This window comes from Pan troglodytes, chromosome 20 (assembly GCF_028858775.2).
Source record: "Pan troglodytes isolate AG18354 chromosome 20, NHGRI_mPanTro3-v2.0_pri, whole genome shotgun sequence".
In the NCBI taxonomy this organism is placed as follows: Eukaryota; Metazoa; Chordata; class Mammalia; order Primates; family Hominidae; genus Pan; species Pan troglodytes.
In genome coordinates, this window is record NC_072418.2 from 51,052,692 (window position 1) to 51,079,866 (window position 27,175).

The window sequence follows — 27,175 nt, forward strand, 5'->3', positions numbered from 1 at the left end:
CTCGCGTTGGTCCCGCGCGCCGCTGCCCGGGTAACACACTCAGATCCGCCAGGCGCGCCTCTGCAGTCCCAAGTTCGCGCCACGGCATTCGCGCGCAGACGTCTGCGGGCGGGGGCGGGGCAGAGCCTAGGGGCGGGACCTGGGCACCGTCCGCACCGCCGCCGTCGCGCGGAGGACCCTGGGAGTCGTAGTCTCCCGAATGGGAGGAGGGCGGGAAAAGGGGTGAAGTGGGGCGAGCCCTCCCGCAGAGCACACTGGGAAAATGCCCGCGCTTTCCCTCGCCCTGGATGAGCGGGTGTGGCTGAGGGTCTGAGGAGTGACTGGCAGGGAAAGAGGAGGAATCGGTGGAAGCGCCCGCGCGAGGCACGGCGGGAAGAGAGGCGGGAGTCCGCGCGGGGCATCCCGGGAGCAAGGGCCGGGCCTGGCCTGGGCGCGGGGCATTGTGGGAGGTGGACGCCGCTCCGGGGCGGGTAGGTGAGTGGGGAGGGGCGGGAAGGGTGCACATCTTGGGGAGGGGAGAGGCACAGCTAGGTGGGACGGCGGGGCTGGAAGGTGCCGCAGCGGGCGGGGCGGGGGGGAGTAGGAGGGTCGGGAGCGGGCTGGATGGGGCTGCTCGAGGGGAGACGCGCAGCTGGACGTGGGGGGAGCATCTGGGGTGAAGGAGCCCATCCGAGGACGAGGGGCCATGTCTAGAACGAAGATGCATATTGCGGGGGATGGTGGATGTAACTGGGAGGAGGGGCCCACAGCTGGACTGGGGGCCGCATCTGAGGAGGAGGGGACCACAGGTGAATACTGGTGACACTTCCGAGGAGAACTAGCCACAAGTGGGGCACACACCTGTAGGCGAAGCGTGGATAACTGCATGTGGGGAGTACATCTGGAGATGAGAGTGTCTCAGGGAAGCCCCAGCTACAGCTGCATGTGGCGAGCCATAGGGTCATAATCGGGGGAAGGGGCAACAGCTGCACGCCAGAGACACATCTGGGGAGTGCGGAGCCACAGGTGCATGAAGCATGTGACCGGGTGAGGGGTCCGTGGCCTGGATGTGGGAGCACATCTGGAGATGGGGCGTCTTTGGAGGGGTTACAGCCAACTGCTGGCACATGGAAGGAGGAGTTCCAGATGAATACGAGCCTTAGAAGTTACTCTTGGGTGAGAGACACAGCTGGAAGGGGAGGAGGTTTTAGCTGGAATTTGAGAACACATTTGAGGAGATGTCCTTAAGGGACATCTGAGCTTAAGGGTCGTATTTTGGGAGGAGAGATTCCAACTGTACCTAAGGGTCACATCTGCGGAGGAGGAGACGAGCTGGAATTAGGAATCAAGATGACAGGCTCCAAGTGAACCAGGGATAAGGCGGTGGGAGGAGGCCAAAGATAGGATGGAGGTTGATATTTATATATTTGGAGAAAAACAGGCACGTCCGACCCCGGGCTACCCACCTCGATAGAGGCACCAGCAACCGACGGGGCAGGCCAAGAATGGAGTAGATGAGATACCCCGGGTGGGAATGGGTCTGATATCCACCTGTTCTCCTCTCCTCCACGCAGGCCCCCAGGATGGAGCGGCCGGAGCCCCCACCCGGCACGGCTGCGGGGCAGGAGGAGCAGGAGCTGCGGGAGCGGGCCTTCTTCTCGTGGGCCGAGTTCAGCCGCTTCTTCGACGCGTGGTGCCAGCAGCGGCTGGCGCTCTTCTTCGTCAAGAGCTCCATGCACCTGGCGCGCTGCCGCTGGGCCAGTGCGCCCCCGCTCTACACGCTCATCGACGTGCTCAAGTACAGCTACGTGCGGCTTGTGTGCAAGGACGTGCGTGCGCCCAGCCGGCCCGCCGTGGGGTGCGTGAACCTGAGCCGCTGTCCTGCTGGGGGGAAGGGGAGCACCGGCGGTGGGTGTGGGTGGGAGACGGGCAGAGAACACCCCACCCAGAGATGCAGAGGGGGAGAGGCCAACTGAGACAGCCAAATACACCTTGCAGAGAGGCGGGAGTCAAGGAGGGACATGTACTGAGAGACAGAAGAGGAGCTAGAGAGACAAAGATACTCACGGAGCAAGAGATGGTGGGGGCCCGACTTACAGACTTTTTTTTTTTCGAGATGGAGTCTCCTCTGTCGCCCAGGCTTGAGTGCAATGGTGCCATCTGCAGCCTCCACCTCCTAGGTTCAAGTGATTCTCCCGCCTCAGCCTCCCGAGTAGCTAGGACTACAGGCACCTGCCATCATGCCCGGCTAATTTTTGTGTGGTTTTTTGTTTTTGGTTTTGTTTCGTTTTGCTTTGTTTTGTTTTTTTGAGACAGAGTCTTGCTCTGTCACTCAGGCTGGAGTGCAATGGCACAATCTCGGCTCACTGCAACCTCCACCTCCCGAGTTCAAGCGTCGTTTCTCCTGCCTCAACCTCCTGAGTAGCTGGGATTACAGGCACGTGCCACCACGCCTGGCCAATTTTTGGATTTTTGTAGAGATGGGGTTTCACCATGTTGGCCAGGCTGGTCTCAAACTCATGACCTCAGGTGATCTGCCCGTCTTGCCTCCCAAAGTGCTGGGATTACAGCCATGAGCCACTGTGCCCGGCCTGACTTACAGAATGTAATAGAGACTTCGAGAGGCAGAGCGTAAAACACACACACCCCAAGAGGAGAAAAAAAGTCACGGAAAATTCCAGAAACATGGAGACATGGAGGCAGAGACACCAGAGACAGCCAGGGAAACAGAAGAGCCAGGTTTTGTACATGTGACAAAGACTGGGAGACAGAGACTGGGAGACTGAACTGCAGAGAAGCCGCAGGATAAGGAAAAGGATCCATCTAGTCAGTGAATAAGGGGCCAGGTCCCATGCTGTGGGCTGGGGATATTCTAGTTGGAGCGATGGAGTTGGGCAAGAGACAAAAATCCCTGCCCTTCTGGTACTTTCTGACTGGACAGGAAGATTGACGTTAAAAGAACAAGCTCACAGGTAGTTCCCTACAACTGTGCAAAGAGTGGCAGGTGAGAAATCCAGGAGAGCCAGAATCACACCCAGGTGGCCAGGGGTATTTTAATGGACCCCAATTGTATTTTATTTATTCTTTATTTTTTTGAGACGGGGTCTTACTCTGTTGCCCAGGCTGGAGAGCAGTAGTGCGATCTTGGCTCCCTGCAACCTCCAACTCCTGGGTTCAAGAGATTCCCCCACCTCAGCCTCCCAAGTAGCTGGGACTACAGGTGTGTGCCACTATGCCCACCTAATTTTTGTATTTGTAGTAGAGATGGGGTTTCACCATGTTGGCCAGGCTGGTCTCGAACTCCTGACCTCAAGGAGGCTGAGGTGATCTGCCCACCTCGGCCTCCCAGAATGCTGGGATTACAGGCTGAGCCACCACACCCAGCCAAATTGACCCCAATTTTATTTTGCTTTTTTTATTTTATTTTATTTTATTTTATTTGAGACGGAGTCTTGCTCTGTCATCCACACTGGAGTGCAGTGGCACAATCTCCACTCACTGCAACCTCAGCCTTCTGGGCTCAAGCAATTCTCCTGCCTTAGCCTCCCCAGTAGCTGGGATTACAGGCATGCGCCACCATGCCCAGCTAATTTTTGTATTTTTAGGGTTTCACCATGTTGGGCAGGCTGGTCTTGAACTCCCGACCTCAGGTGATCCGCCTGCCTTGGCCTCCCAAAGTGCTGGGATTACAGGTGTGAGCCACGGTGCCTGGTCTGACCCCAGTTTTAAACAGGGGTTGTTCCCCACACAGTTAGGTTTCCAGCTTCCACTGGAACACCGGAAGAGGTGAGCCCATGTTTCCATTGGCAGACGGCCACCCCTCTTGGATTGGGCTTTGCTGCCCAGGTTTGCCCCAAACCCTGCCACTCTCTGCTGCCTCATCCCTAGCACTGTCTTTTGCTTGTTTTGCCTGCCTGGTCCCAGTAGGTGTGTGAGTTTGAGACCCTTGGTTGGGGAGCTGTAGACAAGAACAGAGTGCTTAAGAACACAGGCTCTGCCTTCAGGCTGCCTGAGACATGCTCCACGACTTCCTGGATGGGTGACTTTGGGCAATGGACTTCACATCTCCAAACCTCAGTTTTCTCATCCTTTGAAATGGGGTTATCACGATACCCGCCTCATGGGGCCATTGTGAGGATACTGTGAGATCATACATGAGAAAAACACATAACCCTGGTGCCTGGAACATGGGGTGGCTGGTTAAGTGATAGCTGTTACAGGATTCGAGAGCATGGACTCTGGGCCATTGCACTGCTGATGCTTGGTGGATGCTGTTGAGCGAGTGACTCCACCTTTCTGTGGCCTCAGTTTCCTCATGTGGAAAATGGGAGACATAATAGTGTCTATCTCATAGGTAAATTATTCAGAAAGGCATCCAGCACAGAGTAAGCACACTCTAACAGCTCTTTCACCGGTAGTTATTTAAACATGTATTGTGAAATACATTCTTGCAACTTCTTTCTCACTACTTATTCTAGAAACAGAGACTCGGAGATCTGAAAGTGGAACAGCATCAAACACACACATCACCCAGAAACCTAGAACGTTAGAGCTTGCAAGAAGCTCAAAGAAGCTCAGGCCTAATCTGAAACCTATTAACAGAACCCAGTTCCAATGTAACAAATGCTTATTGAGCACCTACTATGTGCATGCCCTTCACTGGACATTTAGAATCCAAGACTGATCTCGGCTCTTGAACAGCTCAGAACTTAATGGGGTAGACAAAGACCAAAAAACAACAAAAAAAATTATAGATAGTGACCCATAGCAGTGAGAGTGAGATTGAGGGGGAGATGAGAGGAGGATACAAAGGGAGTGGTCAGCTCCACCTGAAAGCTTACTGGGTGGTTCTGGAAGGCTTCCTGGAAGAGGTAACCAGTAAGCAGAACCTTGAAGAATTTTGTTGATATGTTTATGTATGTATAGTATGTGAGCTAACAGACACACTAGGTTTACTATGTGCAGGTACTGTCCCAAGTGCTCTACAAATATCAGAGACAGCCAAGGAGCAGGAGAGACAGGACTATGGAGGGGGCGAGGACAGGGCCCTGGGTACACTCCTGGGACTGGGTAGATGATGAGATGGTCTCTGAATGGGGAGTGCGGGAGCAGGTGGTTGATGAGCCGGTTCAGGAACGATATCTTGGAGCCGTCATGTCTAGCTCCCTCACTCTCTCGAGCTGCTCAAAGCAGAGCCTCTCCAGTGCCACAGCCCAGGGACAGCCCATGGGCCGAGGTCAGGCTGGAGAAGTTAGTGTGTAAGGAAAGGCAGGACATGAGGCTGCAGTGGTATCAAGGCCTGGATCTGGCAGGGCTGAGTACAGGAGTTGGGACTTTATCTGGGAGCCCTAGAAGGCTGTGAGTAGGGTCAGTTGTGGGTGGACGAAGATCCCTCTGGGGCCGTGTGGGAGACGATGTGGGGGAGAGAGAAGGGATATGAAGGAGGAGGCTGGGGCTGAGGGTGCAAGGAACCAGACAAGAACTTTCTTCCTGTCCACTCCTTCCCCCTTGCCAGAGGTTACACAGTGACTCTCTCGAAGTCACCACTGCTGCAGCTTCAGCTCTCCAGCTCCAGTTCCTCCCCCATCCCTCTCTCTCAGCACTTCCCTCCCTGGAACAGAATTGCTCAGCCTTTCTCAATACACACTGGCCGTTGAAAACACAAAGATCTTGAAAACCTGAATGATCAAGAATAAATGGGTAGTTGGGTGCGGTGGCTCTCGCCTGTAATCCCAACACTTTGGGAGGCCGAGGCGGGCAGATCACTTGAAGTCAGGAGTTTGAGACCAGCCTGGCCAACAGGGTGAAACCCTGTCTGTACTAAAAATACAAAAATTAGCCGGGCCTGGTGGCAGGTGCCTGTAATCCCAGCTACTCGGGAAGCTGAGGCAGGAGAATCACTTGAACCCAGGAGGCAAAGGTTGCAGTGAGCTAAGATTGTGCCACTGCATTCCAGCCTGGGCAACAGAGCGAGACTCTATCTCAAAAAAATGAATAAATGGGTAAGTGGAAGGCAAATCAAAGCAAAGCAATGAGTCCTTGAAAAAAAGTTTAAAAAAATAGCAGGTACTATTTCTGCATTGTTTACTATGCACTAGCCCATTTCTAACCACTTTACATAATTTAATCCTCTTATTTAGCCCTCTCTACAAGCCTGAGAGACTAGTATTACTATTGGCCCCACTTTCCAGGTGAGAAAACTGAGGCACAGGATGCTTAAAGATTGTTCCCAGGATAACACAGCAGCTAAGAGGGAAAACCAGGGTCTGGCCCCTCATTCTGGTTACTAAGCCCATGGTTTTAATTACCACCCTCCCGCCTTTCTTTCTCACTTTCTCTTTCTCTCTCCTTCCCTCATCTTTATTTCAATCATTCAACCCTCAGTGTGAGGGTTGACCGTGCCATGGATCCCCTAAAGATGTGTTGGTTCTGGGCACCAGCCTATCCATCCCTTCACCCAAGAGGTTTTTGGGAGCCCCTGCAATGTGCAAGGTGGTGGTTTTAGATGCTGGGATTTCTGTGGGGAACGTACATTACAGATGGACATAAATAAAAATCCCAGCCAGGTGTGGTGGCTCACACCTGTAATCCTAGCACTTTGGGAGGCCGAGGTGGGTGGATTGCCTGAGCTCAGGAGTTTGAGACCAGCCTGGGCAACATAGTGAAACTCCATCTCTACTAAAATAAAAATTAAAAAAAAAATTAGCTGGGTGTGGTGGCGTGTACCTGTAATCTCAGCTACTCAGGAGGCTGAGGCAGGAGAATCGCTTGATCCCGGGAGGTGGAGGTTGCAGTGAGCCGAGATCGTGCCACTGGGGACAGAGTGAGACTCCGTCTCCAAAAGAATAAATAAATAAAAATTAAAAAAAATAAAATTCCCTACATGTGATGGACCGTGCCCTAGCCAGGATATGGTCAGGGAAGACTTCCTGGAGGAGGCGATGCTGGCTGTGAGGCCTGAAAGATGAGTAGGAGTTGACTAGGTGAAAAGGGAGAGGAATGTTTTATGAAGGAGGGAAGAACTTACGATAGGTTGTGGAAATGGAAAAAATGTGGATGGGTAGGATGTGGTGATGGATGGTTTTGGTGGAATGGAGACCATATCCCAGAGTAGGTGTGCCAGGGTTTGTAGGTTACATCGTGGGATTTAGTCACGGAATCATCACACACTTACTGAATACCTCCAGACGCCAGGTACTATTCTAGGTGCTGAGGATACAGAGATAAACAAAATAGACAAAAATTCCTATCCATGTGGAATTTACATTTAGCGGGGGGATGACATTACTCCTCCAGATAGGTGGAGAGAAATTGGAAAAATGGCATGCTGAAGCACCAGTAGGTGGTTATGTGAGATTCTGGGCCCCTGCAGAGGAGACGCACTGTTCTCTGGCAAGATTCATGGCTTCACAGAAGAGGTGACCTACCCGGAGCAAGGGGCTGTCCTAGGGCCTGAAACACCTAGGCTGAAGGAAGTCAGACCAAGGGTTTCACAAAAGCCCACGAATTATTCTAGAAAAATGTACGGGGTGGCATACCGTGAACTTGCAATCTTGATAAATCAAACATGGCTGCATGCGGGGATTTCCTTTGCTTCCACCTGATACCACATGGTGGCTGTATGTTTATTTTATTCATATTTATTTGTACATTGAATAATTTTCTAAATGTGCATTATTTTTGTATTTTTTTGAGACAGAGCTTTGCTCTTGTCGCCCAGGCTGGAGTGCAATGGTGTAGTCTCAGCTCACTACAACCTCCATCTCCCAGGTTCAAGCGATTCTCCTGGCTCAGCCTCCTGAGTAGCTGGGATTACAGGTGCCCGCCACCACGCTCAGCTAATTTTTGTATTTTTAGTAGAGATGGGGTTTGCCTATGTTGGCCAGGCTGGTCTCGAACTCCTGACCTCAAGTGATCCGCCCGCCTTGGCCTCCCAAAGTGCTGGGATTATGGGCGTGAGCCACCGTGCCCGGCCTTGTTACTTTAAATGAGGCATAAAGTCTCAAACTCTGTATGTTGATTTTTAAAATCTAGCAGGCTCCTGCGTTTTTCTTCACCTCGTGCATGTAGGAAAAAAGGGGTGTGTCAAGGATGCTCTTCTGGTTTAACAAAGAAAATTTTTAAGCATTTATACTGGTGGATTTAAGCATTTCTCTGGGTGGATCCTGGGGAGAATCACCCAGTTGGGGGGCCATTTGGAAAAAGCATAGGAGGGCTTTTAGGGGGCATGTTACTGGGGTATTTACTACCTGGGAGCCAGGGTTTCTTAACTACATACCAGGCCCCGGGCAGTCTGTGTTACAAGGGTCAGCAAACGAGGAAGCCCTTGGACGAATCCCAACCTGCAGCCTACTTTTTTTTTTCTTCTTCTTGAGACAGAGTCTCGCTCTGTCGCCCAGGCTGGAGTGCAGTGGCGCGATCTCGGCTCACTGCAACCTCCACCTCCTGGGTTCAAGCGATTCTCCTGCCTCAGCCTCCTGAGTAGCTGGGACTATGGGCGTGTGCCACCACACCCGGCTAATTTTTGTATTTTTAGTAGAGACAGGGTTTCACCACGTTGGTCAGACTGGTCTCGAACTCTTGACCTCGTGATCTGGCCACCTCGGCCTCCCAAAGTGCTGGAATTACAGGCGTCAGCCACCACGCCCGGCCTGTAGCCTATTTTTATAAATGAAGTTTTATTGGAACATAGCCATGCCTGGTCATTTATGTATTGTCTATGGCTTCGTTTGCAATATAGCAACAGAATATATTAAACATTTACTACCTGGCCCTTTGCAGAAAATGTTTGACAGCTCCTGCTGTATAAACATAAAATCTGCCAAAAAATGCTGATATTACCCCACATGGAGAAACACTGAACCCCTCTTCAGAAATCAGATGCCAATTTAAATATTACTATCAGAGAAATACACTCTGATTTTTTTTTCCTATTCCCTTTCTTTTATTTTCTTTTTTGAGACAAGGTCTTGCTCCGTTGCCCGGGCTGGAATACGATGGTGCCATCATAGCTCACTGTAACCTCGGATTCCTGGGCTCAAGTGATCCTCTTGCCTCAGCTTCCCAGAATAGCTGGGACTATGGGTGTGTGCCACAATGCCTGACTACTTTTTTATGTTTTAATTTTTTGTAGAGAAGGGCTCTTGCTATGTTGCCCAGGCTGGTCTTGAACTCCTGGACTCAAGTGAAGTGATCCTCCTGCCTCAGCCTCCCAAAGTGCTGGGATGACAGGTGCTAGCCACTGCACCCGGCCCTATTTCATTTTCTACAGTGCTGGTTGCAACTCTCCACATTAATTTCATGTAATGGGCTATGCTGTGCAGTCTGAGAACCGCTGTCCTAGACAAACTCTTGCTCACACACATAAAGAGATGTATAAGAGAGTGTTGTATCACACGTTGGGGTGATTGAAGCATCATTCGTAACAGAGGAGAACTGGAAACACCATCATAGATGACAGAGCCATGGAGTGGAACATTCGGCAGCAGTAAAAGGAATGAAACTGAACAGTTTTGAAAATCCGAGTGAAAAGCCAGCTGCAAAGGCATCTGTAGGGTGGGATGATTGTCTTAGTCTCAATTGATGTAACAAACTACCACAAATATGGTGGCTTAAACCAATACCAATTTATTTATCTCACAGTTCTGGAGGTCAGGCAGCCAATATGGGTCTCAGGGCTAAAATCAAGACATTGGCAGTGCTGTGTTCTGGAGGCTCTAAGGAGAATCTGCTTCCTTATCCTTCCAGCTTCTAGAGACCACCCATGCTCTTTGGCTTGGAGCCTCTTCCTCCATTTATTTTATTTATTTATTTATTCTAGACGGAGTTTTGCTCCTGTTGCCCAGGCTGGAGTGCAGTGGTGCGATCTCAGCTCACCGCAACCTCTGCCTCCTGGGTTCAAGCGATTCTTCTGCCTCAGCCTCCCAAGTAGCTGGGATTACAGGCATGCGCCACCATGCCTGGCTAATTTTGTATTTTTAGTAGAGACAGCGTTTCTCCATGTTGGTCAGGCTGGTCTTGAATTCCCAACCTCAGGTGATCCGCCCACCTCGGCCTCCCAGAGTTCTGGGATTACAGGCATGAGCCACCGCGCCAGGCCATTCTTCCAATTTTTTTTTTTTTTTTTTTGAGAGATAGGGGTCTCACTAGTCTCACTATGTTGCCCAGGCTGAACTCAAATGATCCTCCCAGCTCAGCCTCCTGAGTAACTGGGACTATAAGCAAGTGCCACCGTGCCTGGCTCTTCCTCCATCTTTAAAGCTAGAAGGTAGCATCTTTCAATCTCTCTCTGACTTTGATCCTCTTACTTCCCTCTTTCCCTTATAAGAACCTTTGTGATGACATTTGGGCCTACCTGGGTAATCCAGACTCTCCCCATCTCAAGACCCTTAATTTCATCACACCCGCAAAGGTCCTCTTGCCATGGAAGGCAGCATATGCACAGTTTCAGTGACTATGACGTGAATATTTTGGGGAACCATGATCCTTGCTACCACAATGCTCGGAAACAAAGAGTTTTCTTTTTCTTTTCTTTTTTTTGCTTTGAGACAGGGTCTCGCTCTGTCACACAGGCTGGAGTGCAGTAGTGTAATCTCGGCTCACTGCAATCTCTGCCTGCTGGGTTAAAGCCATTCTCCTTCCTCAGCCTCCCAAGTAGCTGGAATTACAGGTGTAATCCCATTAGCCTATTATTAGCCACCACGCCTGGCTAATTTTTTTTTTTTTTTTTTTTTTTTAGTAGAGACAGGGTTTCACCATGTTGGCCAGGCTGGTCTCAAACTCCTGATCTCAGGTGATCTGTCCCCCCTCAGCCTCCCAAAGTGCTGGGATTACAGGCGTGAGCCACCACGCCCGGCCAAAAACAAAGTTTTTTTGAAGTAGACTTTTTAAAAATGTAACACACATCCAGAAAAGTACACACATCATATGTGTGCAACTGAATGAATTTTCCCCAAAAAAAAAAAATCAGAGGTAACCAGCACCCAGAACAAGAAACAGAATATGTCCAGTCCCAAGAAACCTCCTGGTGCCCCCTCACAGGGTTAACCACTTAAGGGTAACCACTATCTAGCCTCCTAATGGCAGAGGTTAACTTTGCCTGCTGTTGAACTTTATGTAAATGGGAATTATATCACAGTTTCTCTTTCATGTCTGGCTTCTTTCACTTGGTAGGTTTGTGAGATTCATCCGTGTCATTGGAGGTTGTAACGGTGTGTTCATTCTTGGTGCTGATTAGTGTTTTATTTTAGGAATACACCACAACTTATTTTCTCACTCTATTGTTGGATATTTAGGTTTCAAGCATTTGGCGAATATACATAGTGCTGCTATGAACATTCTCGTACACATCTTTAGATGCCCATTTGTCTTGAGTGGCACCACTGGGTCACAGGAGAGACATAAAATTTGCTTTAGTAGATACTGCCATGAAGTTTTCCAAAGTGCTTGTGCCATTTCACGTTCCCATCAGTGATGGGTGAGAGTTCCAGTTGCTCCATGTCCTCATCAACACTTGATGTTATCAGTCTCTTTTGTTTGACCATTCTGCTGATGTGTAGTGGCATTTCCTTAGGGTTTTAATTTGTTACGTCTTTGATGACTAATGAGTTTGAGTCCTTTTTCACGTATACAATGCTTTTAAAACAGAGAAACATACCTCCCATTGTTTATGGGTGCATAAAAATATACATGGAATGCTAATAGATAATTTTGATAGTGGCTGCCTCTGGGGACAGAGGGAAGGAAGATAATCTGTTAGGGCAGCGTTCACAGAAGGCCTCAACTTTTGATGTTATTGCTAAACCAGAAGCAGATACAGGACTATCTGAAATTTTTTATTTCTAAAAATAGTTAAGGTAAATACAATAAAATATTCCCTCACTTTTGACAGAACTAAGGGTGGTAGGTATAGAATTTTAGTGAACACTTACTGCTTGCCATATTCCAGACACTGTGTAGGTGCTTTACCTATATTAACTCTTTTCATGCTCATGACAATCCTATGAGGAAGGTATGATGAGTAGGACCTTCCTTGTAACCTATGAGGAAACTGAGGCATAGAGACTTGAAGTGACTTGCCCCAGGTCACACAGCTGGCATATTCTTAGGGCCCTCTACTCTTCTCTATGCCTGAAACAATTCTTAGTTTAAAAAAAAAAAATGGTGAGTGGAAAGGAAGAAGAGGGCAGCAGAGTGATGTGACCAGGGCGGTGGTGGTTCCTCCCACAGGCCTCCCCAGCCCGGCTGCCCCGCCTTCATCATCGTCAAGCTGAGCCCGCTGCGGGACCGCCTCGTGGTGACGGAGTGCCAGCTGACCCACTCACACCCGGCCTGCCCGCTGGAGTTCGCCTACTACTTCCGCCCGGGCCACCTGCTGGCCAACGCCTGCCTGCCGGTGCGCACCACCAACAAGATCTCCAAGCAGTTCGTGGCCCCAGCCGACGTGCGCCGCCTGCTCTCCTACTGCAAGGGCCGCGACCACGGCGTCCTGGACGCCCTGCACGTGCTCGAGGGCCTCTTCCGCACCGACCCCGAGGCCAAGGTGGGGTCTCGGGAGAGGCAGGCCGGGGGAGGGGGCCGGGGAAAGCCGCGCTGAAGACTCGTGGGTCATTCATTCCTTCATCCGCCCTCTCATCCCTTCACTCCTTTCCTCCATTCATCCGTTCATTCATTCAATAAGTACTTACCGAGGCATTGGGGATGCAGCAGCAAACCAGACCCACGTGGTCTCTGTCGGCAGAGAGCTTACCTTCTAGTGTAGCGCTGCCCAGTAGAACTTTCTTCCAGGATGGAAACGTTCTGTGATTCTGCACCCCCAGCCACAAGTGGCTACTGAGCACTTGAAATGTGTCCAGTACACTGAAGAACTGAATTAATTAATTAATTAATTATTTTTTTTGAGACGGAGTCTCACTCTGTCACCCAGGCTGGAGTGCTCTATCGCCCAGGCTGGAGTGCAGTGGTGCAATCTGGGTTCACTGCAACCTCTGCCTCCCGGGTTCAAGCGATTCTCCTGCCTCAGCCTTCCGAGTACCTGGGACTACAGGCCGTGCCACCACGCCGGCTAATTTTTTTGTATTTTTAGTAGAGACGGGGTTTCACCATGTTAGCCAGGATGGTCTCGATCTCCTGACCTTGTGATCCGCCCGCCTCGGCCTCCCAAAGTGCTAGGATTACAGGCGAGAGCCACCACGCCCGGCCTGAATTTATTCTAATTAATTGAAATTTAAATAGCCACCTATGGCTATTGGCTGCCTTGCAGAGGTAACTGCCAGAACGCCCCTGCAGTTCTGGCGGGAAAAACCAACAACTGACAAACACGTCCAAATATGATGTAATATCACTAGGGGCTGGCTGGGTGCTAGCAAGAAGGGGAGCCACAGTGATGACAAATGCTATGTAAGTTTTTTTTTTTTTAATCTTTTTTTTTTGAGACAGGATCTCACTGTCACCCAGGCTGAGTGCAGTGGTGCAGTCATGGCTCACTGCACCCTCGATGTCCCAGGCTCAAGCAATCCTCCCACCTCATTCTCCCGAGCAGCTGGGACAACAGGCGTGCACCACCACACCCAGCTAATTTTTTAGTTTTTGTAGAGATGTTTGCGGGGGGGGGGGGGGGGCGGGGGGTCTCCCTATGTTGCCCAGGCTAGTCTTGAACTCCCAGACTGAAGCAGTCCTCCTGCTTCGGCCTCCCAAAGTGCTGGGATTACAGGCATGAGCCACCACGCCAGGCCTACTTAAATTTTTTTTTTTTTTTAAATTGAACTGCACAAACAGAAAATGCACAAATGATAAATACTTAGTTTGATGAATGTTCTCAAGGGGAGAACACACCTGAACCCACCACGCAGATGGAGAATTAGGAGAAGGAAGAGTGCTATGTCCTGTAATGTGATGGAGCGATAAGTTATCATCAAGGAGAAAAAGGCCGGGGCCTGGAGCGGGACAGTTCTAAGGGTGCTGTTTGAATTGGTCAGGGAAGGTCTCTTTAGCAAATGATGGTGAAGCAGAGGAGATGGAACAGAGGCAAGGGACCCTCATTCTGTCATCAGAGGGAAGAGAATTCTAGGCAGAAGGAACAGCCAGTGCAAAGGCCCAGAGGCACGAGCAAGCTTGTGTTGGAGGAACAGTGAGAATGGCTGCTGCTCCATAAGGAATCTCTGCGGCTTTAATCCAACTTCAAGTTTGGGGTGAACTTGAAGTTTAAAGAGGAAAGAAAGATGAGAAAGTAGGGGAAGAACTGGTTTCTCCTTCTGGCTGTGCCTTTGTCTCCCTTGTGTGTGGAAGAGGTCACAAGGCAGGGTAAAGTCGAGATTCAGCTCTGGCACACGCTTCCTGTCTTCATCTCATGCCCAGTAAGAAGCCCTGATTCAAGCCACCAGCCCAAGCCCAGGCCTCTGTCCCGACATAATAATAATTTTAGCTAATGTTTATCAAGCACTTACTATATGCCAGGCACTACCCTAAGTGCTTTACATACTATAACTCATTTTCATCTCACCTGAGCCCTATGAGGAAATAGTCCACCATTCTCATCCCCATTTTACAGACAAGGAAACTGAAGCACAGAGAAGTCAAGTAACTGGCTCAAAGTCACACAGCTATTTAGTGACAGAGCTGGGCTTCGGACCCACACAGCCTGGATCCAGACCCATGACCTTCACCATGGGGACAAACACACATGCACTTCCTACTCCACTGGTCTTTGCTGATCTAGTAACTCTCCTCCACTACCCACCATGACATAAATAAGCCTCAGCTGTTCTTCCCTGAACCCGCCCTCTGCAGGATTGTCCCTGTGCAGAACAGCTCATTCATAAATCAGAGCCTTCCCTGGAAGGGGAGTTGTCTTTTCATTTTGAAGGCTGTCTTGGAATCTCGGCTAAACCACGGTTGGCTCCTGGGTCTGTGTTTTGACCTGCTTTCATACTTTTTTTTTTTTTTTTGAGATGGAGTTTCGCTCTTGTCACCCAGGCTGGAGTGCAATGGCGGAATCTTGGCTCACCGCAACCTCCGCCTCCCGGGTTCAAACGATTCTCCTGCCTCAGCCTCCTGAGTAGCTGGGATTACAGGCATGCGCCACCATGCCTGGCTAATTTTTGTGTTTTTAGAAGAGACGGGGTTTCTCCATGTTGGTCAGGCTGGTCTCGAACTCCTGACCTCAGGTGATCCCCCCGCCTTGGCCTCCCAAAGTGCTGGGATTACAGGCATGAGCCACCACGCCCGGCCCCTTAATACTCTTGAAAGAAAGGAGGAAGAAGTTCTAGGACAGGAGAGACAGATTAGTGAAGCAACATTTAAATATTTACTTTTTGAATATGTCATACATTCACAGGGTTCTAAAAAGGGTATGTGGTGAAAAGTCTTATCACATCCTGTCCCCCAAGTCCCCTCCCCTGCAGAGCTATTAGCAGCTTATAAATCATATCTCGCTTTCTATCCTACGGACCAGCACTGCCCAGTGGAACTTACTACAATGATAGAAATGTTCCTTATCCAGGCTAGGCATGGTGACTCACACCTCTAATCCCAGCACTTTGGGACTCTGAGGCAGATGGATCACCTGGTGGCAGGAGTTCAAGACCAGCATGGCCAACATGGCGAAACCTGATCTCTACTAAAAATTCAAAATTAGCCAGGCATGGTGGCAGGTGCCTGTAATCTCAGCTACTCGGGAGGCTGAGGCACAAGAATCGCTTGAACCCAGGAGGCAGAGGTTGCAGTGAGCTGAGATTATGCCACTGTACTCTGGCCTAGGTAACAGAGTGACACTCTTGTCTAAAAAAATAAAAAGAAAGAAAGAAAATGGTTCTTATCTGTACTGTCCAATCCAGAGGCCACTGGCCACACATGGCTACAGAATGCTTAATGAGGCCAGTATGACTGAGGAACTGAATTTGTCATTTAATTTATTGAAATGTAAACAACCTAATGTGGCTAGTGGCTTCTGGATTGGACAGCGCAGCTCTGCACATATACAGGTCAATTTGCATGTCTGTATTTTTAACTTTAATTTTTAACTTTATTTCCTCTTTCTGTCCCCCTACCCCCCACCCCCAGCAAGCAGGGCAGCCTAGTGTACACGCTGTTTTTGTTTGTTTGTTTGTTCTTTGAGACAGGGTTTCACTCCTGTCACCCAGGCTGGAGTGCAGTGGCACGCTGTTGGCTCACTATAACCTCCACCTCCTGGGCTCAAGTGATTCTCCTGCCTCAGCCTCCTGAGTAACTGGGACTATAGGCATGCGCCACCATGCCTGGCTAATTTTTGTATTTTTAGTGGAGACGAGGTTTCACCATGTTGGCCAAGCTGGTCTCAAACTCCTGACCTCAAGTGATCCACTCACCTTGGCCTCCTGAAGTGCTGGGATTACAGGTCGGGGCCACCACACCCGGCCTGTACATGCTGTTTTGCATCTTGCTTTATACATTGGGGAGTGCCAGATGTCACCATCTTTCGTTCTTCCTCTGGGGCTGGTCAAATCCCCCTGAGAAAACTCCTCCGGCCTCCTGGCGGGGGGTGAAGGCCAGGCTGCCAGGGCCAGGCTGCCAGCTTCTGGGAGCTGCAGGGGCAGAGGCAGGGAGCTGTCAGGCATTCAGCCAGCAAGATGCACTCAGTACCCACTTGGGGTTCAGAATCCCCCTCCCTCATCTTCAGATGGGCCAGATGTCCCCAAAGCCAGCGGCCCCTTTCTGTTTCACCCTGTCTACAGAATAAACCCCCAGTCACTGGGGGTGGGGGAAGAGTAAGGGGAGAGGGGAAACGAGATTTGGAGGTCTAGCTGCTGCTGAAACAGCCCTCAGTTCGTCTTTATTTTGCCTTCTGCAAAACTGGCCTGGTGTTGCCAGCTCCTTTTGAGGACTTTTCTACTGGTTCTCAGCATCCCTCAATTGCTGGCTTAGGATTCATGGGTTTTGGGGGGTGGGGTGGGATTAGCATGTCCAGCTGCTTTCCAGTTTCCAAAGTTCTGTCCCTATCATATTGCCTCTGATTTAAAAAAAAAAAAGGCATTTAAAAAAATAGATGTAATTGAGGTTCAAGAGAGAGTGAAACTAGAGAGGTGTTCAATCCATCACTTTTACACAGAAATTTCACCTTTTTTTCACTTATAAAATCTAATGAAAGAGTTCTATATTATTATGTTAATAATACAGTAGTAATATAACAGTATAATGTAATAGATAATTAATATAATATTAATATTATAATATGTAACGCATAACATGTAATATTAATAATATAATGGGTGCGATGGCTCACACCTGTAATCTTAGCACTTTGGGAGGCCGAAGCGAGAGGATCACTTGAGCCCAGGAGTTCAAGACCAGCCTGGCCAACATAACGAGCACCTGTCTCTACAAAAAATTAAAAAAAAAAAAATTAGTCAGGCATGGTGGCATGCATCTGTAGTCCCAGCTACTCAAGAGGCTGAGGCACGAGGGTTGCTTGAGCCCAGGAGCTTCAGGCTGCAGTAAGCTATGATCACACCACTGTACTCCAGCCTTGACAACAGAGTGAGACCCTTCAGATAGATAGATAGATAGATAGATAGATAGATAGATAGATAGACAGACAGACAGACAGACAGACAGACAGCGAGCTTTAAATTTTCATCCCAAGCCTAGGTCAAGCAACAATCAGTCTTTCCACTTCCCAGCAGTCTTCCAAAGGAAGGATTATTTGTAAAAAGTGCCTGGCACTTCCTGAGTTGGGTTGCTCTCTTGATCTTTGGAGGGGATCAGACAAGAAGGATGCGCCCAAAGCCACAAGGCATGATTTAAGGGCAAGACTGGGGGGCGACTTCACCCAGGGAGGTGTTAACACCTTTTTTTTTTTTGAGATGGAGTCTTGCTCTGTCTCCCAGGCTGGAGTGCAGTGGCGCAATCTTGGCTCAGCACGACCTCCATCTCCCAGGTTCAGGTGATTCTTGTGCCTCAGCCTCTTGAGTAGCTGGGACTACAGGCGTGCGCCACCAGGCCTGGCTAATTTTGTGTGTGTGTGTTTTAGTAGAGATGGGGTTTCATCATGTTGGCCAGAATGGTCTCGATCTCCTGGCCTGGTGATCTGCCTGCCTCGGCCTCCCAAAGTGCTGGGATTACAGGCGTGAGCCACCGCACCCAACCTTTAACACCTTTTATCACCTGCCCTGCCTGATGATGATGGGCTTTGGGGTCCAGTCACATCTCCATTCCCTCACTTGTGGCAGGCACCAGGGTAACCAGCAAGCAAGCCCTGAAAAGAGAGACCTTGCCCGGAAACGCTGCAGCGTTCTCTTACGTGTATGCTTTGCCTTCTGAGAATGGCGAGCATTGATGCAAGTGTATCCCTTTTAAGAATACTCAATGGGGCCAGGCGTGATGGCTCACACCTGTAAGCCCAGCACTTTGGGAGGCCGAGGCGGGTGGATCACGAGGTCAGGAGATCGAGACCAGCCTGGCTAACATGGTGAAACCTCGTCTCTACTAAAAATACAAAAAATTAGCCAGGTGTGGTGGCAGGCGCCTGTAGTCCCAGCTTCTTGGGAGGCTGAGGCAGGAGAATGGCGTGAACCCGGAAGGCGGAGCTTGCAGTGAGCTGAGCTCACACCACTGTACTCCAGCCTGGGTGACAGAGCGAGACTCCATCTCAAAAAAAAGAATACTCCATGGGAAGCTGGTATGATCTCAGTGGAGGGCAATTTAGCAATATCTATCAAAATGACAAAAACACTCACCCTTAGGCTCACAATCCCACTACTGGTGATTTATCCTGCAGATGTAGTTGCACAGCTGTGGAAGGACTTACTTACAAGGTTAATCATTGTTGTTTGTGAAAGCAGCAGATTAGAAACAACCCAGACTCCACCAACGGGTAATGGTTACATAACTTGTGGTATATCCATCCATGGATTACTACACAGCACTAAAAAAGAATGAGAACTTTGGGAAGCCGAGGCGGGCAGATCACAAGGTCAGGAGATCAAGACCATCCTGGCTCACATGGTGAAACCCTGTCACTACTAAAAATACAAAAAATTAGCCAGGCATGGTGGCAGGCACCTGTAGTCCCAGCTACTCGGGAGGCTGAGGCAGGAGAATGGTGTGAACTCAGGAGGCGTAGCTTCCAGTGAGCCAAGATCGTGCTACTGCACTCCAGCCTGGGCGACAGAGTGAGACTCCATCCTAAACAAACAAACAAAAAAGAATAAGAACAAGTCTAGGAACTATTTTGAAAGATCTCTCAAACACATTTTTAAGTTAAAAAAGCAAAACGCAAAACTGTACATAATATGCTGTATTATCTATAAAATAGAGCAAATAAGAATTATAGGTATGCTTACTTGTACTCATATAAAGAAACTCTAGAAGAATACCAAGAACTGTGGATGAGGGTAGAATAGTGAATGGAAACAGACTGATTAGACTAAAGAGGTGGGAGTAAGACCTTTTACGTATCGCTTTACATTATTTGACTTTAGGACCATGTGGATGTTTGCATATTCAAATAATTAATTCTTAAAAAGAAGATGAAAATAGAAGGTGGGCGCAGTGGCTCACACCTGTAATCCCAGCACTTTGAGAGGCTGAGGTGGGTGGATCACTCAGGAGTTTGAGACCAGCTTGGCCAACATGGTGAAACCCCATCTCTACTAAAAATACATAAATTAGCCAGGCATGCTCGTGGGTGCCTGTAGTCCCAGCTATTCGGGAGATTGAGGCAGAAGAATCACTTAAACCTGGGGGGGCGGAGGTCGCAGTGAGCCGAGATCATGCCACTGTACTCCAGCCTGGGTGACAGATTGAGACTCCATCTCAAAAAAAAAAAAGAAAGAAAGAAAAATAGGCAATAGTCCCAACATACTAAACGCACTTGTTTCTCTCCTCAAAGGAAAAATGAGAGGGCGAGTTATAGAGGGTCTTGAGGCTGTGTGAGTCAGGATGGCCTGGGTTTTGCTGTAATAATGAACAGCCCTCAAATCTCAGTGGCTGAACTCATTGAATTTTATTTCTTGCTCACTTACACAGCCACCATGGGATGTTGGGGGAGTACTGTTTATCCGAGTCATTCTGGGACCCAGGAGGATGGGCATTCAGCCCAACGTAATTACCATATCTGGCAGGGGTGGCTGCGAAGGCTTCTCCTTGGATGCGATGCCGCAGCTCCCTCCCACTCACACTTGATTGGCCAAAGCAAGTCACATGACACTGCTTACCTGCAAGGGGGCAGGGAGGTGCAACGCTACTAAGTGCCCAGGAGAGGGAGAACTGCAATTTCTTGGCAAGCGGCAAAAGATAACCACAGGATACTGTTTCGTCAAGGGCCGCCCAAAGCCCTGTCTGAACATGGGGCTCGTGTTTCCCCTGCTCTGTAGTTACACAGGCCTCCTGCAGCTCAGTTTCAGCTTTTCTAGTTTTTCATGGCTCCCAAAGGGAATATTTTCTATGCCGTATAGCCTGTTTTTACATCAAGCCATTTTGGGGTGTTATAGTGACAGCTGGTGACTTGATTTTATTTATGTTGCTATGTGCTAAAAGCTTTATGAACGTTCTGGCTGTGCCAGTTACTAACTGTGGGACATGGAACAAGTTATGAACAACCTATTTACCTTCTCCAACCCTTAGTTCATTTATCTGTAAAATGGGGATAATACTATCTTATAGGGCTGTTGGGGTTGTTGTGTGAGAAAGTGCAGTGTGTATGTGTATGTGTGTATGTGTGTGTGTGTGTGTGTGTGTGTGTGTGTGTGCAGAATGGGTAGAACCGTGCCCAGAAGTAGGAAGCCCTGCATATGTTCAATATTTAGCTATTATTTTGTTGTTGTTGTTTGTTTGTTTGTTTTTTTGAGATGGAGTCTCTCTCTGTCGCCCAGGCTGGAGTACAGTGGCACAATCTCAGCTCACTGCAGCCTCCGCCTCCCGGGTTCAAGCAATTCTCCTGTCTCAGCCTCCCAAGTAGCTGAGATTACAGGTGCGCACCACCACGCCCAGCTAATTTTTGTATTTTTAATAGAGGTGGGGTTTCACCATGTTGGTCAGGCTGGTCTTGAACTCCTGACCTCAGGTGATCCACCCGCCTCGGCTTCCCAAAGTGCTGGGATTACAGGCGTGAGCCACTGTGCCCGGCCTTAGCTATTATTTTTATTCCTTCAATTTTTTCTTTGGGGCAGTCTGGAGAACAGTTTCATGTGAACATTCTGATCACATGGAAAAGGGAGGGTTTACTCACGTATCAGAAGAGGTGTGAATGGAAAGTAGTAAAGGCATGGTTTCCGATGTTCATGTTTGTGGAATCTGTCGTCTATGGCAGATGCTTCCCCGTGCTACCAATTTGTGTGTCTGAAAGGACACCCGTACATTCATTTGCATCCTCAAAATCTGTTCCTCCGTGGGTTTCTCCATCTCTGCAAAATGCACTGCTGTCCACTGTGTGCCTAAGCCAGCCCTGTTTGGTCAATTTTTTGAAGGCTGTAGGGTAGAGTGGTCAGGAACAAGAAGCCCTGGACCCAAGCTGTCAGGGTTCAAATCCCAGCTCACCTGGTATTGCAAATCACATGGGTGACTCCAGGCAAGCAACTGAAGCTGTGTGTGCCTCGGTGTCCTCATCTGAAAAAGGGGGATGATAATCATAGTATCTGTCTTACAGGGATATTGTAAGGATGAAAGATTAGCTGTTGGAACTGTGCCTGGTGCAGAGAAACTACATGTGTGCTTTGCACACCCGAAACCTTCTTTTTTATATTTATTTATCCTTGGCCTGGGGGCTGTCTCCTCTCACTCAGTGGTGTGTCTCATTTGTTCTCCTCTGTGCCTGAGCCAGCACATGGCACATCATATTTTCTCAGTAAATATCTGGCAGAGAAATGTATTCATCAGCCTGGCCAACATGGTGAAACCCCGTCTCTACTAATAATACAAAAATTAGCCAGGCGTGGTGGCGGGCACCTGTAATCCCAGCTACTTGGGAGGCTGAGGAGGGAGAATCGCTTGAACCTGGGAGGCGGAGGTTGCAGTGAGCCAAGATCACGCCACTGCACTCCAGCCAGGGCGACAGAGTGAGACTCTGTCTCAAAAAAAAAAAAAAATATATATATATATATATATATATATATATATATACACACATTTACATAGCCCCGCCTTCATCAAATGTCACCCTGCCCCTTAAAATGCCACCCACACATGTTCTCCCACCTACTGCTTTTGTTTCCAATCATTCCTAATGGCCCGGATCCATTGGATCCCAGCATCACTGCTTGTTAGCGCAGTGGCCTTGGGCAAGTCACTCCTCTGGTGCAGATGGGGGTCCCTAAGACCACCCTCAGTTTCCATGATTCACTAGAAGGAATCACAGAACTGAGAAAAATTGTTATAGTCAAGGCTACAGTTTATTACAGCAAAAGGATACAGAGTAAAATCAGCAAAGGGAAGAGCCACACAAGGCGACCCCATCAGTCTCTCTGATTCCTTAATTATCTCGCAGCAGCACAAAGGGCAGAGGCCAAGAGAGACCAGCATGAGCTGCCAGATGTCCTCTCTCAGTGAAGTCCCATGGACAGTGCTCAATTCTCCCAGCAATGACATGTGACAACAATGATGTATTGCTAGCCAGGGACACTTACTTGGGCCTTGGTGTCCAGGGTTGTTTTGGGGGTCAGCCATGTAGACTTGTGCTGAATACTGCTGAGAGATCGAGACAGACGGTAAGAACAGCTGAGAGCTGATGCACGCCAGGTGTCCTTCCATGCGTTGGCCAGGAGTGATCTCATTTTAGCCCATCCATGACCCTGTTAAATAGACATCTCCATTTTTCCAGACAAGGAACCAAGGCTCATTGAGGGGAGTCACTTGCCTGAAGTCCCACGGCTAATAGGCAAATCCAGGAGTCTGATCCTTAAACCTCCACCCTTACAGATGTGGCCTTGGACATGGCTGCACACCCTCGTGTGAGTTCACTCACTCAAGATGTATTGAGCCATTGTTCCAGGGCAGGTAGCATTCAAAGCATCAGGGGTGCTGTTATAGCCAAGGCTACAGTTTATTACAGCAGAAGGATACGGAATAAAATCAGCAAAGGGAAGAGCCACATAGGGCAGAGGCCAAGAGAGACCATCCCGAACGGGAACATCCCTGTGCTTGTGGGGCTTCCATCTTAAGGAGGGCAAGCAGGCAATGGGCAGATCAGGAAACGAAGATATGACTTGCCAAAGGGTGGTAAGTGCCGTGGCCAAAAGGAGCCAGAGAGAGATGGGGTGTTTGCTTAGTTGGGAAGTCAGAGAAGACCGGAACGTGATGTTTGAACAGAGATGATAATTATAATGGCCACTTTCAGAACACTTACTATTTGTTGGATAAGTAATAACAGTAATATATGTACCAGGCAATGTTCTAAATGCTTGAATGCATCTCATCTTTCCAATCACAGAGATGCTCTTATTATCATCACTTTACAAATGAAAGGGAGGTTAGGGAAGTTGGCAGAAGGCACACAGCCAGGAAGCAGGGGCTCCAGGATCTCAGCCCAGGGATCTTGGCCTCAGAGGCTATGCTTTTCACCACTGTCCTGCCTCTCAGTGCATGGAGAAATGAATGTTCAGTGCCTAGAAGGGATAATCAGGGAATGTGGAGGTTAAGGAGGCAACTGAGGCACAGAGAGGTTAAATCACAGGGTTCAGAAGTGGTGGGGGTGGGACTCAAAGCTAAATGATCTGCCTCCACAATCTAAGCTCATTACCACCAGACCAGTCATCCTTACGCATGCATAGGAGTCCCCTGGAGGGCTTGTCAAACTAGATTGCTGGGGCCTGCCCCCAGAGTTTCAGACTCAGTGGGTCTGAGGTGGTCCCGAGAAGGTGCATTTCTGTCCAGGTCCCAAGAACCGATGGTGATGCTGCTGGTCCAGGGCCCACATTTTGAGACCCACTGCCCTAGACTGCCTCTCAGCACACGGAGGAATGAATAGCCAGCTTCCGGCGGAGGAAACTGAGGCTCAGAGAAGCTAAAAGTGTCATGTGGAAAAAATCACATAGCCGTTAGACTGTGGTACCTGGATCTCAAACCCAGGCAATCCGGCTCCAGAGTGTTTTTAACCATTTCCCTGCACTGCCTCCTGCCGGTCAAAAGAATAAATGCATATGCAGGCAAGAATGAATGGGTTCCCATTTCCGTAGAAGGGGAAACCGAGGTCGGGGAGCTGGGCGGGGAGACTCCAGCATCCTCTGACCGCTTTCCTTGCCTCCCTGCCCCCGCCCGCAGGTGAAGCTGGTGTTCGTGGAGGACCAGGCGGTGGTGGAGACGGTGTTTTTCCTGACGTCGCGCACCAGGGCGCTGCTGCGGCGCTTCCCGCGCATGCTGCTGGTGGACCGGCTGCCGGGGCTGCAGGGCGCGCTGGATCTGCTGGCCGTGCTGTGCGTGGACGGCTCGGGCCGTGCGCGCCAGGCTGCCTGCTGCGTGGCGCGCCCGGGCACACCGAGCCTGCTGCGCTTCGCGCTCGCGTCGCTGCTGCAGAGCGCGCCAGACGTCAAGGCCCGCGTGCGCTGCCTCACCGCCGGGCCCGAGGTGGCGGCGCAGTTGCCTGCAGTGCGCCAGCTGCTGCCCTGCGCGCGCGTGCAGATCTGCCGCGCGCAAGGCCTGGAGACGCTCTTCAGCAAGGCGCAGGAGCTGGGCGGCGCCGGCCGCGAGGACCCGGGCCTGTGGTCGCGCCTGTGCCGCCTGGCTGGCGCGTCGTCGCCCGCAGCCTACGACGAGGCGCTGGCCGAGCTCCACGCCCACGGTCCGGCCGCCTTCGTGGACTACTTCGAGCGCAACTGGGAGCCCCGCCGCGACATGTGGGTCCGCTTCCGCGCCTTCGAGGCGGCCAGAGACCTGGACGCGTGCGCCCTGGTGCGAGGCCACCGCCGGCGACTGCTGCGTCGTCTCAGCCCCTCGCGTGGCGTGGCGCAGTGCCTTCGCGACCTGGTGGCCATGCAGTGGGCCGACGCGGCCGGGGAGGCGGTGCCCGAGGGGCCCGATGGCGGGGGGCCTTGGCTGGAGGATGAGCCAGGGAGGGGAGCCCAGGGGGAGAACGAGAGGGTGAGGGGCCTGGAGACAGGCGACTGGGGAGGGGCTCCGAAAGAAGGAAGTATTTGGAGGGGAGCCCAGATGGAGAAGGAGTGGGCAAGGGCACTGGAAACCAGAGACTGGGGCGGGGCTCAGTTCGAAGGTGAGAAGGGGAGGGCACTGCAGATCAGAGATTGGAGAGGGGGTCAGTTGGAGAATCAGAAGCCGAGGGGACTGGAAGGGGGTGTCTTGAGAGGGTCGAAGTTGGAGAAAGGGCACCTGAGAGGGCCAGAGATTAGAGACTGGAGGGGGTCCCAGTTGGAGGGTGAGAAAGATTGGGGACTGGAAGGTTATGTCTGGAGGGGGGCCCAGTTGGAGGACCAGGCGCTAAGAGGATTGGAAGGGTATACCTGGAGGGTGGCCCAGTTGGAAGATCGCAGGAGTACCACCGACCTGAGGGGGACCCAGTTTGACTATGAGAGGGTCAGGAGTCTTGAAGGAAGCCCCTGGAGGGGGGCGCAGCTGCACGATGAAAGGGCAGGGGGACTGAGAACTGCAGAATGGAAGGGGCCACAGTCAGAAGTAGAGAAGGGGAGGGGGCTGGAGGTCAGAAACTTGAGGGGGATCCCCTTGGAGAAGTCCCTGGAGTTGGCCCCTGAGAACGGAGACCAAAGGGGACCCCAGTGGGAAGATGAGAGGAGGAGACGGCCAGAGATTGCAGAGGAGAGGGGAGCGAGGGTGGGGGTCAAAAGAAGAAGGGGCCTGGAGGATATAGTTCTGGTCCAGCTGGGAGACACGAGGGTCACAGGCATGGAGAATGGAGATGGAGGGGGAGCCCGGTCCGTGGGCCCCAAGAGCCGAGCTGGACGAGGGATGGAGTGGGGAGACGCAGGAGGACGGTGTCTAGGGCTGGGGAATGGAGTCTTGTCTGGCACCCCGGTGGGGACTGTATTGGAAGGCAGCCCAGAATGGGCAGCGGCGAGGAGTGAACACCTGGCTGCAGGTGACGGCCTGCAGGAAGGAGGCGAAGATGGCCCCAGGGAACCAAAGAGGCTTTGCCGACCCCCGGGAGAGGAGGAGGTGGACTGGGAACCCCTGGCCAAATTCCGAGCAGCCTGCGGGCCAGAGCTGGCAGACCTGGTGGCTGAGGAGTTGGCCTTTGCTAGGCAGCATGGGACCCGGGGTTTCCACTGGACCGGAGCCGGCTTTGCCCTTAAGGACGGCACCTCGGACTTCTTCCTGGATGGGGCCCTGACACGCTGCAGCTGCTCAATTCACGCCGCCCGCCGTCTGCCCTGCAGACACCTCTTTGCAGCGCGCCTCCTCACTGGGGCTGCCTTATTCCACATGGACCTGCTCAGGGATTGCTGGGGGAGAGCCCCAGAGCCCTGACCCTTCATGCCTCTGCCCACCACCCTCCACCAGGAGGGTCGGAAGGCATTCTTCGATCCCAAAGATAATAGGGCTGAGGCCAAGGAGACCGCTCCAGTCCCCCTGGCCACCTCCTGGGTCATCCAGGGACCTCTTCATGGCAGTTTGCCTCTCTGGGTCCAAGGGCAAGCTGTAAGTGGTCTCTGAGGTCCTGGAGCCACAGCTTGGGAAGGTGTTGATGGGCAGGGCGGATTCTGAGGGCTTCCCTCTGGAGAGGAAGCATGTGATGAGAGGTGTAGACAGGGTCAGGCTGGGACAGAAGGAAGGAAAGGGGCAGAGCTGGGGGGAGGGGGAGGAAGCGATCATATGGGGAGTGTCTGGCAAGAGTAGACTGGCCAGTCTAGGGAGTGCAGCGGGGAGAGGGGAAAGGGAGAAAGTACAGAAGACAGATGAAGGAGAGGAGGTAAGCGAGAAAAAATGGAAAGGGGGGCCGGAAATGGAGGAGAGAGGACAAGCAAAGAGACAGAAATGAAGACATGAGGAAAAGCTGGGGGAAGCAGGACAGGAAGGGACGGGATGTAGGAGGGGGAAGAAAAATCGGAGATGAGACAAAAGAAATGTGTGGGAGATGGGTAGAGAAGAAATGGAAGGGGCGTGGTTTTGGTTTCTCTCCAAGACCTGGAGACATCGACCCCCTTCGCCTTCTGAAGACAGAGGGAGGGCGGGCACTGGGGGTCAGGAGAGTCTCCAGCAGGGGAGGGGAATTGTTTGGACTATTGTTCTTCAGGATTGGAATAAAACAATCTTATTTTGG

The 27,175-nt window shown here is 50.8% G+C and overlaps 2 protein-coding genes and 1 long non-coding RNA gene across 17 annotated transcripts in view; 1 reads left to right on the forward strand and 2 right to left on the reverse strand.

Moving 5' to 3' along the window:
- LIG1 (DNA ligase 1) overlaps window positions 1-417 on the reverse strand; it is a 54,169-nt gene extending 53,752 nt beyond the window's left edge. For 6 of the 11 annotated variants that reach the window (XR_010153914.1, XM_063801960.1, XM_054673639.2 and 3 more), the window contains exon 1: window positions 1-382. The gene's annotated coding sequence lies outside the window, so the exon portion shown is untranslated. The other 5 variants (XR_010153913.1, XM_054673638.2, XM_016936377.4 and 2 more) reach the window with 2 other exon arrangements.
- On the forward strand, window positions 402-27,175 carry ZSWIM9 (zinc finger SWIM-type containing 9). Of its 4 annotated transcripts, none has more exons than XM_016936382.3 (4): window positions 402-474; window positions 1,554-1,837; window positions 12,208-12,520; window positions 24,208-27,175. In XM_016936382.3, the coding sequence occupies exons 2-4, from the start codon at window positions 1,563-1,565 to the stop codon at window positions 26,380-26,382; spliced, it is 2,763 nt and encodes a 920-aa protein (XP_016791871.2). In that variant the 5' UTR covers window positions 402-474; window positions 1,554-1,562; the 3' UTR covers window positions 26,383-27,175. The 4 variants fall into 4 exon arrangements, with proteins under 4 accessions (XP_016791871.2, XP_016791872.2, XP_016791869.2 ...); XM_016936383.4 differs by having other exon boundaries at window positions 448-470; XM_016936380.4 differs by lacking the exon at window positions 402-474 and adding an exon at window positions 592-788.
- Window positions 11,202-22,739, reverse strand: LOC134809116 (uncharacterized). Of its 2 annotated transcripts, XR_010153917.1 has the most exons (4): window positions 22,575-22,739; window positions 21,490-21,558; window positions 21,182-21,291; window positions 11,202-12,845 (listed from the first exon to the last, which is right to left on the reverse strand). It is a non-coding gene; the product is annotated as an uncharacterized LOC134809116 (long non-coding RNA). The 2 variants fall into 2 exon arrangements; XR_010153916.1 differs by lacking the exon at window positions 11,202-12,845 and having other exon boundaries at window positions 21,158-21,291.